The sequence below is a fragment of the Micropterus dolomieu genome, linkage group LG18 (genome assembly GCF_021292245.1).
Source record: "Micropterus dolomieu isolate WLL.071019.BEF.003 ecotype Adirondacks linkage group LG18, ASM2129224v1, whole genome shotgun sequence".
In the NCBI taxonomy this organism is placed as follows: domain Eukaryota; kingdom Metazoa; phylum Chordata; class Actinopteri; order Centrarchiformes; family Centrarchidae; genus Micropterus; species Micropterus dolomieu.
In genome coordinates, this window is record NC_060167.1 from 9654264 (window position 1) to 9669497 (window position 15234).

Genomic DNA, 15234 nt, shown 5'->3' on the forward strand with positions numbered 1-15234 from the left:
CATCCTGGAGATGACAGTTTGTGTCCTGAGACGACTGCAGCAGCAGCATCAAGCTGTGGACTCAGCAGCTGTCGATCAGGGCTACTCCAGGTGTGTCCAAGAGGTGGACCACTTCCTGTCTAAAGAGGAGGTGGAGACACAGTCCCAGAGAAGACTTGTGAACCACTTCAACAAGCTGCAGTCTTCCTCTGATAAGAAGCTTAGAGAGGCTGACTTCTCTCTTCTGAGCTCCACAGTCCAGACCAGCATCACCAAAGAGAAGAGTCTGGCCAGGAGCGCCCCCTGGAGGCCGTGGTAGACACCTACAGACTGGAGTTAGTACCAGACAAACTGAGATGACCACATTGGTCAAAGGTTATTATCAGACATATTATTCTGAAATGTAAGATCTGTCTATGCAAAGTGTTTAATTCATCACAAGGTCATATTGGACGGATATTTCCATTTACCTTTGGAAATATGTTTTCAAACACATTTTTTTGTGTGTGAAAGAAACAAGTATAAAATAGTATTCTGTGAATAACATATATACTTTAATTGATTTATCACTGTAATCAATAATTGGCCTGTGCCTACCAGCATTATCACACATACCTTTAAGTCCTGAAAGTCTTCTGTTTTAAGACTGATCAGTGACAAGAATTTATGAGTCTCGTCTACTTTCTGGGAGCGTTTTTCACCTTTTTGATGTAAACTTTTTACTTTGTAAAAGATAACTGACCCATGTTGGGTCTTAAAGTAATCTGTTCTGTCATCACTGTGTTTTGTTGTGTCAACAGTACAAATGTATATCTGAAAGTTATTTCCTCTCAGAGTAAGGGAGTTTTATTTTGTTTAGGTTGTGCTAAACGATTGTATGTGTTTTGTAAAGATGCTGAAGCTTTTCACTCTACTCTATTTGAGCACACTGTCTTGGACTACAACATTTACTGTGATGAATCATCACCACTAGTGCCTCTCTGATGTGACTATTTATTCTTGTTGAATAAAAGAATCATCAACCGAATCTTGAGCTGTGACATGGTCTTCTTTACATTGACAAAATGTGATGTTGAACAACCTTACGAATAGAATAACAATGAAGGGGTTACGTGATTTATTGTGTTTTGCATTGGATTGCATTACTTTGTATGGCTGTTGATACTCTCTTCATCCATCAGTCTAGTGTAGCCTACTATAATATCACATACAAGATCTTTAAATAAGGACAATATTTCTATCATGACTGAGCTCTACCCTCTAGGGGTTAGTTTGTGTATGTGCCCTTCAACAGAAAGAAACTCATGGGAATAGCTGCATTACTAAATCTGACCCTATTACATAAAGTGTTTTCTATTTTGTTTCCCCTTTATGAGATTTAAGGTTGATAAAACCATCTTATTCCACATTTGAGTAGATGTGAAAATAACCATTAACAGAATAATGTAGCCTATTTTTGTTTTCAGGTGTAATAAGTAAGTTAGTAGCCTAAATTTATTATAATATGGAACTTTTCACAGATCAATGTCAGAATCAGAATCAGAATCAGAATCAGCTTTTATTGCCAGGTATGTGTACACATACGATGAATTTGACTCTGGATTGTACAATGCTCACGATGTACTTACTTAAACAATAATACAATAATAAAATCAGACACAGGCTACAGTATAGAGAACACATATATACCTACAGTCTATGTTATATACACACACTATAAACAAAAACAATGTAGACAAAGTGATTTACAAGAGTAAAATTAAAAAAATAAGACATCACAAAGTAAAGAATACAAGAGATACAGAACAAGTGAACAAAAGTTATAAAATGAAAAAAAAAAAAAAAAAAATACTGATGTATTTTAAGAGTTTGCTGTTTTCAGTGCTGAAACGTTTACAGGACAACGTCCACGCCCCAGGCTGTACGTGGATGCTGATTGGACAACTGGAGGCACGCACGTACACCACGCACGTACCGTCAAAATCATTGTCGACCATGGCGGAATGCGTTCGACTTGACAGTAGCACAAGTAGTCATACCATGGATAAAAGCATTACTCTACCGCCCGACGAAATATTCCGCAATTTGGAAAACGCAAAGCGTTTCGCAATAGACATAGGTACCTGGGAATGTAAACGTTTTCTTTGTTTCTCCAGCTACTTTTGCTCGAGCGTGGCTAAGCTCCGTGTTTATGGACCAGATATGCTGCAGCCTGCTATGACAACACATGACTTTAAGCGAAAGTAAACAAGACAAAGCTGACATTAGCCGCTTGAATTAGTGTCTTATTTTAATTTGTTTGACAACAAGTCTGTTTACCTTGAAGATGTAAGTCTGATGAGATTTCAGGATTATCTGTAACTGTTATCTAATGACGCGGATGTGTGTCAAACAACCTGGCCAACTTTAACAAGTTAACTTGCAACAGAGTTGACGTTAGCTGCTAAGTTAGCTAGCCTGTGTTAAGGGTTTGGTGTCTGTTTAGCTAACGCTACAGTTTCTCAGTTCACTAAGCGTTAGTTTTAAGTCTGGATCTTAATCCAGTTTGTCCCTTGTTTAGCTTCTGTCGCCCGGCGGTTTCTTATCGTACATTATCAATGCTGTTTTGCTTGAACAGGTGGATCTCTCACAAAGCTTGCCTACTACTCAACTGTACAACACAAAGTGGCCAAAGTACGATCTTTCGACCACGCTACAAAGGTAATTATTTGAAGTTTTTTTTACACAAAGACCAAACCGCATGGACGGTAAAAAGCTCTCCTGGTAGCCTGTAACGTTAGCTTCTTTATGTGAAAATAACGTTACCACCACCATCAGATAAGCTCACATACACTAGCCAAACAAGAAGATTATTTGATTAAAGCACACCAGTTTTATTGTTCCACAATGTCTATAGCTGGACGATATTAAGTATTCACCCTTTCTCCTCTGTGTTTCCATCTCATGTGTGTCCCAGGAGGCTACCAGTGACAAGCTCTATGAAATATCAGTGCAGGAAGAGGTCACTGCGCGCCTGCACTTCATCAAGTTTGAAAATGCTTACATTGAAACATGCTTGGACTTCATCAAAGACCATTTGGTCAACACGGAAACCAAAGTTATCAAAGCTACAGGTGGTGGGGCACACAAGTTCAAAGAACTCATTGAGAGGAAACTTGGACTCAAGTGAGTATACAAACCAGCTGTAAATATAGCTAAATTATGTCTTTATCTTTGCTGTGTCAGTCACCTGATGCTGATGCTCTACAGTGCTGCACTGTAGATACTGCATGTACAAACAGAAACAGGAAGGGCCCTTCCTGTAACTTACGCACACAAAGCAATATCCTGTTCTCTTTATGTGAACCAGGGTGAATCAGAGGACAAACTTGATTGAGTGGGAGACAAAAACCTTATGAAGACTATTCTGGAAAATATCCACTGTTTACTTGCTTATTGGCTGACCAAACATTGTGTGAAAGCAACAGAATGTTTACATAATGGTTGACTATTTCTGCATCCATATGGCATTAGCATTGAGGGCTATATATATATATATATATATATATATATATACTCAGCAAAAAAGGAAACTTCCTCTCACTTGCAGCTGCTTTTATTTTCAGCAAACTTAACGTGTTAATATTTCTATGAACATAAAAAGATTCGACAACTAAGACATAAACTGAACAAAGTTTCACAGACATGTGAGTAACAGAAATGGGAAAAAATGTGTCCCTGAACTAAGGGGGCCTCAAAATCAAAAGTAACGATCAGTATCTGGTATGGCACTGTGTTCTGGTGCAGGTTACATATGGTCTGCCACTGCATGGACGATCAGCGATCAGCTGCCCTTCCTGTCTCCTTGTAGTGCTTTCTTAGGCTTCTCACAGCACAGACATTGCAGTTTATTGCCCTGGCAACATCAGCATCAGAATCAGAAATGCTTTATTTGATCCCCAAGGGGAAATTCTGCAGACATATATTCTGTCTAGATAAATATATCCTACTTCTATTACTAGACCGAGGACAAAACATTTAGTCTTCTGCTCTGGCTATGGATGATTCAAACTAATGGACTCTTTATGTTGCATCGTGGCAGAGTGGACAAAGAGGACGAGATGACATGCCTCATCAAGGGCTGCAACTTTGTGCTGAGGAACATACCCCATGAGGCTTTCGTGTATGCCAAGCATGCTGACTCAGAGTTCCGCTTTCAGACGACTCAACCAGACATCTTCCCTTACCTGCTCGTAAACATCGGCTCTGGGGTGTCCATAGTCAAGGTAATAACTGAAGAATCAAAGTTTTGTCAGTTTTGGGAAAGTAGATTTAAACTAGATCTGACACAATTAGTCTATTTAATTGATTAGTCCAGCAGTGACAGAAAATTACTTGGCAATTGTTTGATAATCCATTAATTGTAATGTAACTTAGGAAGCAGAATCACCTATCTGTCTCTGGTTTCAGCTCTTCCGATCTAATGATATACTTAGTTGATCAGACAAAACAAGACTTTTGAAGATGTCACTTTATCCTCTGACATTTTATAGACCACATGAGTAGCTAAAAGCTACAGTATACTCATGTCTTTGTTAAGGTATGAAGGATACTCATTTGTTTTTTAATCATATGAACATTTTTATATCTTTTTGTCAAAAATACCTTAAACATACTTATATCTGAGTTGGCAGAATAGCATATCGCAACAGATGTGGGCCTTTTTTAAGAATGTGTTTTATTTAACCTTAAAAACATCCTTCCTCCAGTGCATATCTTTATTGCAATTCTTTGATAACCAACATGAAATAATAATTGGAAAATATGTTTTAACCCCTAACATCTGTATTGTCATTTGCTCCAAGAGTCCAGGTATCAGTTTAGATCTACAGACAGAGTTTGTCCTTATTTTGTATCTAGTGGGTTAAGGCACATTAAATGAAATGGTTGATGTTTGTCTTTATCTACTAAATACAGCCCTTTTTCCCAAAAAGTTGGTACGCTTTGTAAAATGTAAATAAAAACAAAATGCGATGATGTGCAAAACATTGAAACCCCATAGTTTTTATTATTTTTTTTATTTTTTTATTGAAAATAGCAGAAAGACAACTTTTAAATGTTGGAACAGTGGGAACAAAAGACTACAAAGGTTGTGAAATGCTAAATGAAAACACCTGGTGGAACATCTCACAATTAGGTGGCAACAAGCATGATTGTGGATCAAAATCAAAGCATCCCAGGGAGCCTAAGTCTTTCTGAAGGAAAGATGGGGAGGGGTTCACCACCCTGTGAAAGACTGTGCTGGCAAATAGTGCAACAATTTAAGAAAAATGTTTTGTAAATGGAAAATTAAAAAATAATCTGGGTATTTCATTAAGCGTGTTTCCATCTAATTGTCAAGCAAATTTTAAGCAAGCGTTTGAAATGTCCCAAAAATGAAAAAAACAATATGCGAATGTGGCATTTTTCCATCCACTGGTTTGGTGCATGCAATCAAAAACAGACACAATTCTGTAGTGGACATCACTGCATGGGCTGAGGAACACTTCGAAAAACTATCACTTGTAAACAGTTTGTCCCTTCATCCACAAGTGCAAGTTGAAACTCTTACCATGCAAAGAGGAAACCATATATGTGGTCTGCTGAGTCAAAATGTATTAAATTTGTTTGGAAATCATGGACACCTCGTCCTCCAGGTATCAGTGCACTGTTGAAATGCCAGCATCTGTGAGGATTTGGTGGCGCTTTTGTGCACATGGCATGGGTAAGCTGCACATTTGTGAAGGCACCATTAGTGCTGAACGATGTATACCCGTTTAGAGCAACATATGCTGCTTATTAGACTATTTATTTTTACGGATGGCCTTGCTTTCTGTAGCAAGACAATGCCAAACCACATTCTGCACGTATTACACATATTGGCGCGTAAAATACTACATACGAGACCTTGAACTGTTGAGCAGCCGAAATCCTACATCAAGCAAGAATGGGAAAACATTCTGCTTTCAAGATTACAGCAGTTTGTCTCTTCAGTTCTCAGAACCTTACAGAGTGTTGTTAAAAGAAGAGGTGAGGCAATAGAGTGGTAAACATGACCCTGTCCCAACTTGAAATGTGTTGCTGGCATCAAATTCCAAATGGGTATATAATTTTCCATAAACTAAACAATTTTCAGTTTCAACGTTTGGTAAGTTGTCTTTGTGCTAGTTTCAATTAAATATGGGCTTTCAATGTTTTGCATGTCATCACAATATGTTTTTATTTACATTTTACATTAGCCAGCTTATTTTGGAAATGGGGTTGTAATATTGGGTGTGTAAAAATGACAGACCCAGTAAAAATACATCTTTTGTTTATTGTTCAGCTTTGGCTTTTTTCAGATGACTAACATTTGTATAAACCAGGGTCTTCTGCTCTCACTATATTTGATTCACAGGTTGAATCAGAGGACAAATTTGAGCGAATAGGAGGAAGCTCAATAGGTGGAGGGACGTTCTGGGGCCTTGGAGCCTTGCTCACCAAGACAAAGGTATCCTAAACAACTTGTTGTGCTTTGAATAGTTGTTACTTTGAAGTCAACAAATGAAGATGGCTTCTCAGTGCAATATTTTGTTCCCTTAAGCCTTATGAAATGTACCCTTTTCTGTCCTGTAGAGATTTGACGAGTTACTACAATTGGCTTCAAAAGGGCAGCACACAAGTGTCGATATGCTTGTCAAAGATATCTATGGAGGATCTTACGGGTCTTTGGGCTTGACTGGCGATCTTATTGCGAGCAGTTTTGGAAAGTCTGCTACTGCTGACAAAGGTGACACATGGGATCATTGATATTCTGAGGCTGCCCTGTAGCGTTGTATATGTATTTGTCCAGGTTAGAGTAGGAAAAGACTGGAATGACCCACTTTATATTTTGTACCTTGTATGTGCAGTTCATTCAGGTGATTGGACCAAAAAAATTAATTAAAGCAGTAACCAATCCATCTTTTGAGTATCCAACACTTGCCTTCTATGGACTCGAAAGATGTAAACATTTTGTAACATCCTCATTTGCTTGCTTCGAAGGGCAGCAACTGCAGTAAGCTCACAATTTGTAAAATGTATTTCAGTGGTGAGCCAGTTTCACAGTGAAGAAACAGTCCTGCGGGTGTAATCCACTTATCTGCTTGTGCAAACAGTCATACTGTAGTTTCCCCAGTGTATGCCAATATACACAACTTCCATTTCAATCCTCACACATCACTATTGGAACTCATTGTAACCTTTGTGAATCCAAGGTGAGTCAGTCACTGCAGGCTACAGACTTGACAAAGGATGGATTTGATTTATTTTTAAGTGTAAATAAAATTTTAAATTTTAAGTCCAGTACATGTTTCTGTTGGGTTTGTGATGTCTTCTTGGCAAGGCAGGCTAAATATTTTCCTTTTATTGCAAAATCTGTGTTGAAGTGAACAGATGACCTCTCACCTAGTTCTGATACAGCGTTCTCTCCATGTGCTGGACTTGTAACTGTGATGGAAATTCACAGCTTTTGCTGGCTTATCGAAGCAAATCCTGTTACTGTCCATCTGCTGCTGTTGAGCAGTTACTGAGCAGTTTATATAGTTTCCCTTTGAAAATGTGGAACGTGATTTTGATATTGATACCAATTGTTATCCCACTGCTCATATAATTTAGTTATACTTTGTACTGCCATTAAACAGAAGGAAGGAAGTGAGAAGCTTCATAATTGGAATACTGAAAAGGTTTTTACAACTACTGAAGGATTGCCGGCGTTGTATTGTTAATATATTAGTTGCAGTACTTAAATATTCTGAGGTCAGTGATGTCCGTATATTTGCCTGTATGTTTATGCAACTCTTTTCTGAATTGTAGAGTTCTCTAAAGAAGACATGGCCAAGAGCTTGCTCCACATGATCAGCAACGACATCGGGCAGCTGGCCTGTCTGTATGCCAAGCTGCACAACCTGTCCAGAGTGTACTTTGGAGGTTTTTTCATTAGAGGACATCCTGTCACCATGCACACAATCACCTACAGCATCAACTTCTTCACCAAGGCAAGGCTTTTTCCTCTGCGACATAAAAACAAACTAACACCCATTAAATTACACAGTGAACACAAAGTGTCTTGGTGCTCTACAAGAGTTTCTAATTGTCTGTTATTTTTTTTTTTCCTCTCATTCTCACTGATATTTCTTAGTTTAGTCCTGGACTTGTTGTGTCATCAGCCAAACTTGACACTGTTTCACCTACAACCCAGATTTTTATGTTATTACCTCCATTGTAGGGTGAAGTTCAGGCCTTGTTCCTGAGACATGAAGGCTATCTCGGAGCCATTGGAGCATTTCTTAAAGGAGCAGAGGAGGACAGTAAGGAAAAACCTACACACATTATTATGCTCAATTTGGTGTCAACTTGGTTATTGTATATTTTGATAAATATTAGGTTGAAAGGCATAAAGGTCATATGACAGTTTGTGAAGAAACAGTATTTGACAGTTAATCTTTTTGAAAACAATGTGGTTAAATTTGTGCCTACAACTATCCAATTTAGTTTTCACACTCATCGTGCAAGTCCACCCTCACACATTAGTACTGACTGGAAACTTGTGGTATTGCAGGAAGCAGATTCTTGCATGTTTTCACAGACATCAGGTATGATGAACCCCTGGACTTGCGTTGTGAAATTATTGAACCTCCTGTTTTAGTGTCTGTCTATCTTTCACTTCAACACATGTAACTAACTGCCATGGCAGACTATAGAAGAATTCATGTAGGTAATTTAGTAATATTAGGTAATATTGCTACAGCACAATGACCAATAATAGACAAAAATGTTAATGAATATAACTAGAGTAAAATAATAAGTCTAATTAAAAATGCGTAGATGTCAAATGTAAAATTCTGCTAGCTAACTTGGCACCAATATTTTTGAATACTAACATGAAATAATAATAAAATGCATTATAATGCAGATGTTATACCATACATATATCATTATTCAACATCTTACTCTTCTAGATCCAAACCAGTACAGTTGGGGTGAGAATTATGCAGGAAGCTCAGGCCTAATGAGTGTTTCTCCAGATATGAATCCCATGCAACGTGCTCGTAGTGGAACGGTGAGTCTGCTGAAAAGACAAATATGAAGACCTGAAGCTGGGTCATTACCACAAGGTGCCACTCAAACCTCATTTTCACTCTGCTGCTGGTTCATTGGTTTTTATTTCACCCACTTTCTTCTGTCAAATCTCTACTATTTTTACATTTGAGCTTTATTTCACATTTTTTATTTACTCCTTTATGGAAATACCATCACCACTGTCCTCACTGAATCCATAAGCATCATACGAACACATTCATTAATCTGTGACTATCTTTCTTTTTCGTTTCCTCTCCACACATTCTCTGTCTACCTAATTCTCTCAGTTTCCCGTAAGTACCTCCGTCTGTTTCACTTGTGTGCCCTGGTTGGATGACATGTGGCTCCTGCTCACAGTGCCTTGTTCTCTAGCTATGAACACTCAACTTCAGTAGTTAGTCACGTCAGGTGTTCACTTGGCCGAGGACAAAGAGAGACCAGAGATGAAGAAGTTGCTATTGTTTAGTCCGTTACTAAATCATTTTATGGTCTTTTGCAATGAAATGGAAAATAACAGTGTTTGGTGTTTTTTGACAGCCACTTTTGCTTTTGATTATTTGATGTGATACTTTGAGCATGCCTCTGTTAGTTTCACCACTGAAATTACTGCTTTTCCCAGCTTTCATTAACTAGTTTTCATTTGTGCAAAGTGTGATGCAAGACAGCAAATGAAATATTAGCTCATCTTTTAATGACTTAGCACTCAAGAAACCTTCTATCGATGCAGTGTCCTCTAGTGGACTATTGATTGTGTCCCACAATTAATGAATCTCCTGGCTTCCACTTGCTATTTGGATTTAATCTAGCTAGAATCTTCTCTCCTTTTTCTGCCTTACTGCATCTTCCTCTCTGTTTTTTTTTTTGTTGTACTAACAGGAGTGAAACTGGCCACAGTGTTGCTACAGTAAGAAAAAGGGAAATGTTATGAAATATATCCCAGAATAAAAGTTTAAGAGTGATAGAGTAGGCTTTGATGTTTGCATTGTGCAGCGTGAGTTGATGGGCAAGACAGACTGCATGTATCTTCTGTCTCTTTGTTGTGTCTAGTTTGACATGTTGGAGATGGACCGTCTGGAGAGGAAGCTGGTGAATCTGCCTCTGCTGCAGGACCCTTCATCTTATATCCCTGACACTATGGACCTCACAGAGGACGCTCTGGCCCGTGAATACTGGCTCTACTGCTTTGAAGAGGCCCTAGACGGGGTAGAGTGGCAGTTTATGTTCTTACAGTATTTCAGAGTCTGAAATACAGACAATGTCAGCTTTATCTGCTGATAATCTTTCTGGATTACTTAAACACTATAACCAGGCTTTTGAACTAAAATTTCAAAACAAAAGGCACACCCATTTCCCTAAACTATAAACCAGTGGTCGGCAGTAGGCGGCCCGCAGACCAGAACTGGCCCGCCAGCAATAATATCTGGCCCGTAGCCAAATTGCTTTGATAGCAAAAAATATAAATAAACTGATAGCGGCTGGTGCTGAAATAAATCTGTCATGACAGCTACAGTTAGTCACATAATAACTTCATCTTAAGTGATTGTGGCTACAAAATAAAAGCGTGAGAATGTTTTTTGCTGCAATGCTTTATGTTGAGATTATTGAGAGCTTTTACAGTGAAAAGTTTTGAAGGACATTCAAAAGAGTTTCTGGCTTGCTTGACACACCTCTGCAAAAGCAGTCGGTAAACGTGTGATTGGATTCCCATGAATTTCCTTAGGGAAATGATAATAAGCGTCCGTAGGTTTATGAATGATGATCAAACGCCGGGACGCACACACACACACACACACACACACACACACACACACACACACACGCTTTATTGTGCGCATTTGCAAAAGTGTCGTTATAATCAATTTGTTTAGCAAGGGAGAAAAGTCTGCAGAATGTTAGGATCGATCATACAACTCTCCCAACGAGAGTCCCACACTCTACCGACTAAGCTAAACATGCAAATGAGTAGAAATATGACAGTATGATATCTTGTCACATTATCTATGTTTAGCCAGTTATCTGTGACAATATTAAACAAAATAAACCCAGAAATACACAGTAAATTTGGTGTTTACATGGCATCTTTTCAAATGAGATGAGTTGATTTGATTTTCTTTCTTTTTACACTGCTTGTGCACTGCAGAGGTTATGAACATGCTGATTGCTGTTCTTGTTTGTTCGGAGCAGGTGGTTAAGAGAGCCGTAGCGAGCCAGCCTGACATGCCCGAGGCAGGCGAGCGAGCCGAGAAGTTCCGTCAGAAATACAGACACAAGCTCCAGACCCTCCGCCAGCAGCCTTTGTAAGGACTGTTTTTGTTTTTGCATGCAAGGCCTATCTGTTTGACCCAGAGGTTGCTTTTAGTATACTAAACCACAAGTCTTTTCTTCAGCATCTGTGTTAGTTTCATGTTTTCATACCTACTGGAACTGTGCTTTGTCAATGAAAAAGGGAAATCTTGATGTTCAGTCTGTTAACTGTTTCAGTTTATAGGTGTCTGGTGCTCTGCGTAAATATTCTAGTCATCTTAATTCATAATTTGTGATATCAGAAAGAGTAACTTGTAAGCTATCATTGTTAATATACATGAAAAGTGCTGTGCATCTGCCACACCCCGTTGTGTGTATGTTGTTCTCTCTTGCTAATGTGGAGTGCTTCTCTTCTCACCTAGTGCTTATGGATCCCTCACTGTCAGAAGTCTGTTAGACACGAGGGAACACTGTTTAAACGAGTTCAACTTTCCTGATCCCTACTCTAAGGTCTGAGTGAAATCTATCAACCAATTTAGTTTTCTGTTTGTATCCTTTTTGTTTTCTGCACAGCTGGTTTGGCCCTTGCTGATCAACTACTTACAATTTTATGTTTTCCTACAGTCTCATGGTATTGCACAATTTATTTCTACCTCATGAATTAAGCCTTGAATTTAGGCAATACATTTGTCTTTGACATATTGTGAAATCACTTTTTTGAATGCGGAGAGTTTATTCTGTTCAAACTAGCTCTATCATTTCTTTGTTCTCTTGTAGATTAAACAGAAGGAGAATGACATGGCTCTCAAGTACTACCAGAAGGCGGTGAAGTCCCTGGAAGAGTTGAGCTGGGAGGAGAGACAGTTTGCCCTGGTCAGGGGTGTCCTGGCTGGGAATGTGTTCGACTGGGGAGCCAAGGCCGTGTCAGAGTGAGTGGTGTTAATGGCTTTTATATCCTGTGAGCAGCCCGGTTGATGGGTTGCTCTGTTCTGCCTGACTGTGGGAAGTGGGAGAGGCTCTGGTAACATTGTGTACCTTCCTTTGATAAGTTAGCTACCCTGGGTTAGCCAGGCTGCAAATAGTTGGCAGCAGGGATATGTAGACAGTATAAAAAAAGTAAACAGAATATAAAATTTACCTAAGGGCTGCTTACCATGCATCCCAACAAAGACTCTGCATCCCAATGATTCTTTATTTTTTTCTGTCACCCTTTGAATTTTGGGAATTGCAGTAATCTTGTCTTAATTATGAACTGCTATTTGCACGACAATCAAGCTTTTATTAAGGACACACACCCGGTCCAAAAGACATACAATAAAACACTTAAACGGACAAACACTAAGTAGACAAAGGAAAAAACAGACATAGTCCACAATATTAAAAAGATATAGTCCACAATATATTACATAGGCCTATTTACATACAGGCTAAAACGCCAATGATTCCACACTGACTGACTGAACTTGATGGAACTTAATGCCGGGTTGGTCAGTGCTGAAATAAAACTGTTACAGTGATTGATGAGCATATGAAAAAGCCAGAATTCTCACTAAAGATTTGGAAACCTCTCTGTTTTGTAACTTTAAAAAATAGTTTTTCATGATTTATGCGATCAAAGCCTTTAGAGGCATCAATAAAACACAAACATGTTGCCGTGTTTAGGTTAAAACTGAAGTGGTTGTCAAAGATCAGGACAAACTGTTCCAGCTTATGTAGTAAGGTCCTCTCCAAGACCTTCGGTAAAGTACTGGCCAGAGCTAAAGGCCGGTAATTATCCATGCTATTTACTTATAAAGCTTTGTCCTTAATAATTGGCACTAACATAACAGATTCTATTACCTGGTATTTTACCTGATTTCTGTTCAAAAATAGAATCAGGTAAAATACCATTAACTAGAAACCCAATAAAACAAATGGCAGTGCAGAGGACAGAGTTTTCTACAGAAATCTTATCTAAACCGCATGCCTTATTATCTTAGTAACTTAATTGCATCATAGACTTCTTGTGGGGATATTGTCACTATTATCGATATTGCCCACTGCAAAGGAGTTACTTTTAACACAGTTGAACAGCTCATAATGTTTCTGCCACAACGGAGTAATTTCCTCTGGACTGCTTACACCATCAACATTCGTTGGTAAACATGTTTTACAGTTATTCATTCTTTTGATTTCTTTCCAGAATTCATTAGGACTATTGTTTTTCGCTTTCCTTGGATGTGAGTCAGATCTCATTATATTTTCATTCCTCTTAATGAATGTAGGGCATATTTAAAGTTTTCATTTGTCTTCTATTCAAATAAGGGACTGTGTTTTTGTCTACCTGATTCAGCCCAAGCTTTGAAAGCCCTTCTAGCCTCAGCATGAAGCTCTCCAACATTTTCATTCCATCCTGGTTTAGCTTTATACATCTTGGTCTTATACAGAGGCCTGCTTGAGGCAAGAATGGACTCCACAATACTGTCATGCAAGGAACACAACTCAAAACCATGTTGCGGGTTCTTACAGTTAATATCACAGCATGCAGACACGTCTTTCGGTAAGTCGCTGTTACTCAACAAAGTGTCAGTAAAGTAGTGTCTGTAAACACTATACTTCAAGATCCTTCTTGTTCAAATTAGACCAGTCTATTTTCCCCTCCCGCATGCCGTTGTTCACAGACAAAAGGGTAGGTAAATTGGGTCACCCACAATAAAAAAGCAGGTGGAAGCATTATCCTGAATAAAAGACACGACCCATGCCAACCTGTTGAGATATTCATTTTCATTCTGCGAACTCTCATAAGGTGCATAGATGCTCAGAATGATGAATTTTTTTCAGTTCCTCTCAGTTCCTATAGTCAACGTCCGGTCTGACCACGTTAACCAGCTGGTCATACTTTTTGTGCCATAGCACTGCAACGCCGCCACGTATTCTACCATGAACTATTTCAGTGCTCAAGTCAGTGGTAGATTCTTAGGTAAAAATGTCTCTTGAACACAGTACATAACAGGTCTCCAAGAGTTTATCCACCACAAAGCGGCATGATTCATCTGCTTCACTGTGGCCAGCACGTAGTCCTCGGGCATCATGTGACACAAAATTGATATCCATTTATTTCCGTTTGTCCAGGGCAACCACCTGGCTGCTGCTGTCCTGTAAAGCTACAGGTGTAAGGTCAGACATAGAGCGCTGCTGTGCAGATCAGCCTCCCCTCTTAATCCGTGTGCTGCCGTGACACTGCTCACCTGCGGGCCTCAAAGTAACGGCAAACATATATCCTCGTCCGCCAAAGTTGTGGGTTGTATATGTCCTCTACTTCGTTACACTCAGCAGTGATATGAAATGCACTGAACCTATTGCGAGTTCAGTCAATCTTCCGACATGTCACCGGTTTACTCAATCTCTCAGTTACATACAGTGAGGAAAATAAGTATTTGAACACCCTGCTATTTAGCAAGTTCTCCCGCTTAGAAATCATGGAGGGGTCTGAAATTGTCATCGTAGGTGCATGTCCACTGTGAGAGACATAATTTAAAAAACAAAATCCAGAAATCACAATGTATGATTTTTTTAACTATTTATTTGTATGATACAGCTGCAAATAAGTATTTGAACACCTGAGAAAATCAATGTTAATATTTGGTACAGTAGCCTTTGTTTGGTCAAACGTTTCCTGTAGTTTTTCACCAGGTTTGCACACACTGCAGGAGGGATTTTGGCCCACTCCTCCACACAGATCTTCTCTAGATCAGTCAGGTTTCTGGGCTGTCGCTGAGAAACACGGAGTTTGAGCTCCCTCCAAAGATTCCCTATTGGGTTTAGGTCTGGAGACTGGCTAGGCCACGCCAGAACCTTGATATGCTTCTTACAGAGCCACTCCTTGGTTATCCTGGCTGTGTGCTTCGGGTCATT

At 39.1% G+C, this 15234-nt stretch overlaps 2 protein-coding genes across 2 annotated transcripts in view; both read left to right on the forward strand.

Annotated features, from left to right (window-relative positions):
- LOC123956543 (transcription factor HES-5-like) overlaps positions 1 to 319 on the forward strand; it is a 685-nt gene extending 366 nt beyond the window's left edge. Inside the window, exon 2 of the mRNA XM_046028798.1 lies at positions 1 to 319. This exon is cut by the window's left edge and continues 131 nt beyond it. Coding sequence (XP_045884754.1) covers positions 1 to 298 — 298 coding nt within the window. The 3' untranslated portion in view covers positions 299 to 319.
- A 1628-nt stretch (positions 320 to 1947) lies between these two features.
- pank4 (pantothenate kinase 4 (inactive)) overlaps positions 1948 to 15234 on the forward strand; it is an 18500-nt gene continuing 5213 nt past the window's right edge. The window contains exons 1-13 of the mRNA XM_046076078.1: positions 1948 to 2098; positions 2597 to 2679; positions 2936 to 3144; positions 4061 to 4244; positions 6395 to 6487; positions 6613 to 6766; positions 7831 to 8012; positions 8243 to 8324; positions 8976 to 9076; positions 10144 to 10299; positions 11281 to 11393; positions 11763 to 11850; positions 12118 to 12269. Of these exons, the coding sequence (XP_045932034.1) occupies positions 1975 to 2098; positions 2597 to 2679; positions 2936 to 3144; positions 4061 to 4244; positions 6395 to 6487; positions 6613 to 6766; positions 7831 to 8012; positions 8243 to 8324; positions 8976 to 9076; positions 10144 to 10299; positions 11281 to 11393; positions 11763 to 11850; positions 12118 to 12269 (1721 nt within the window). The 5' untranslated portion in view covers positions 1948 to 1974. The remainder of the gene's footprint in view (positions 2099 to 2596; positions 2680 to 2935; positions 3145 to 4060; positions 4245 to 6394; positions 6488 to 6612; positions 6767 to 7830; positions 8013 to 8242; positions 8325 to 8975; positions 9077 to 10143; positions 10300 to 11280; positions 11394 to 11762; positions 11851 to 12117; positions 12270 to 15234) is intronic.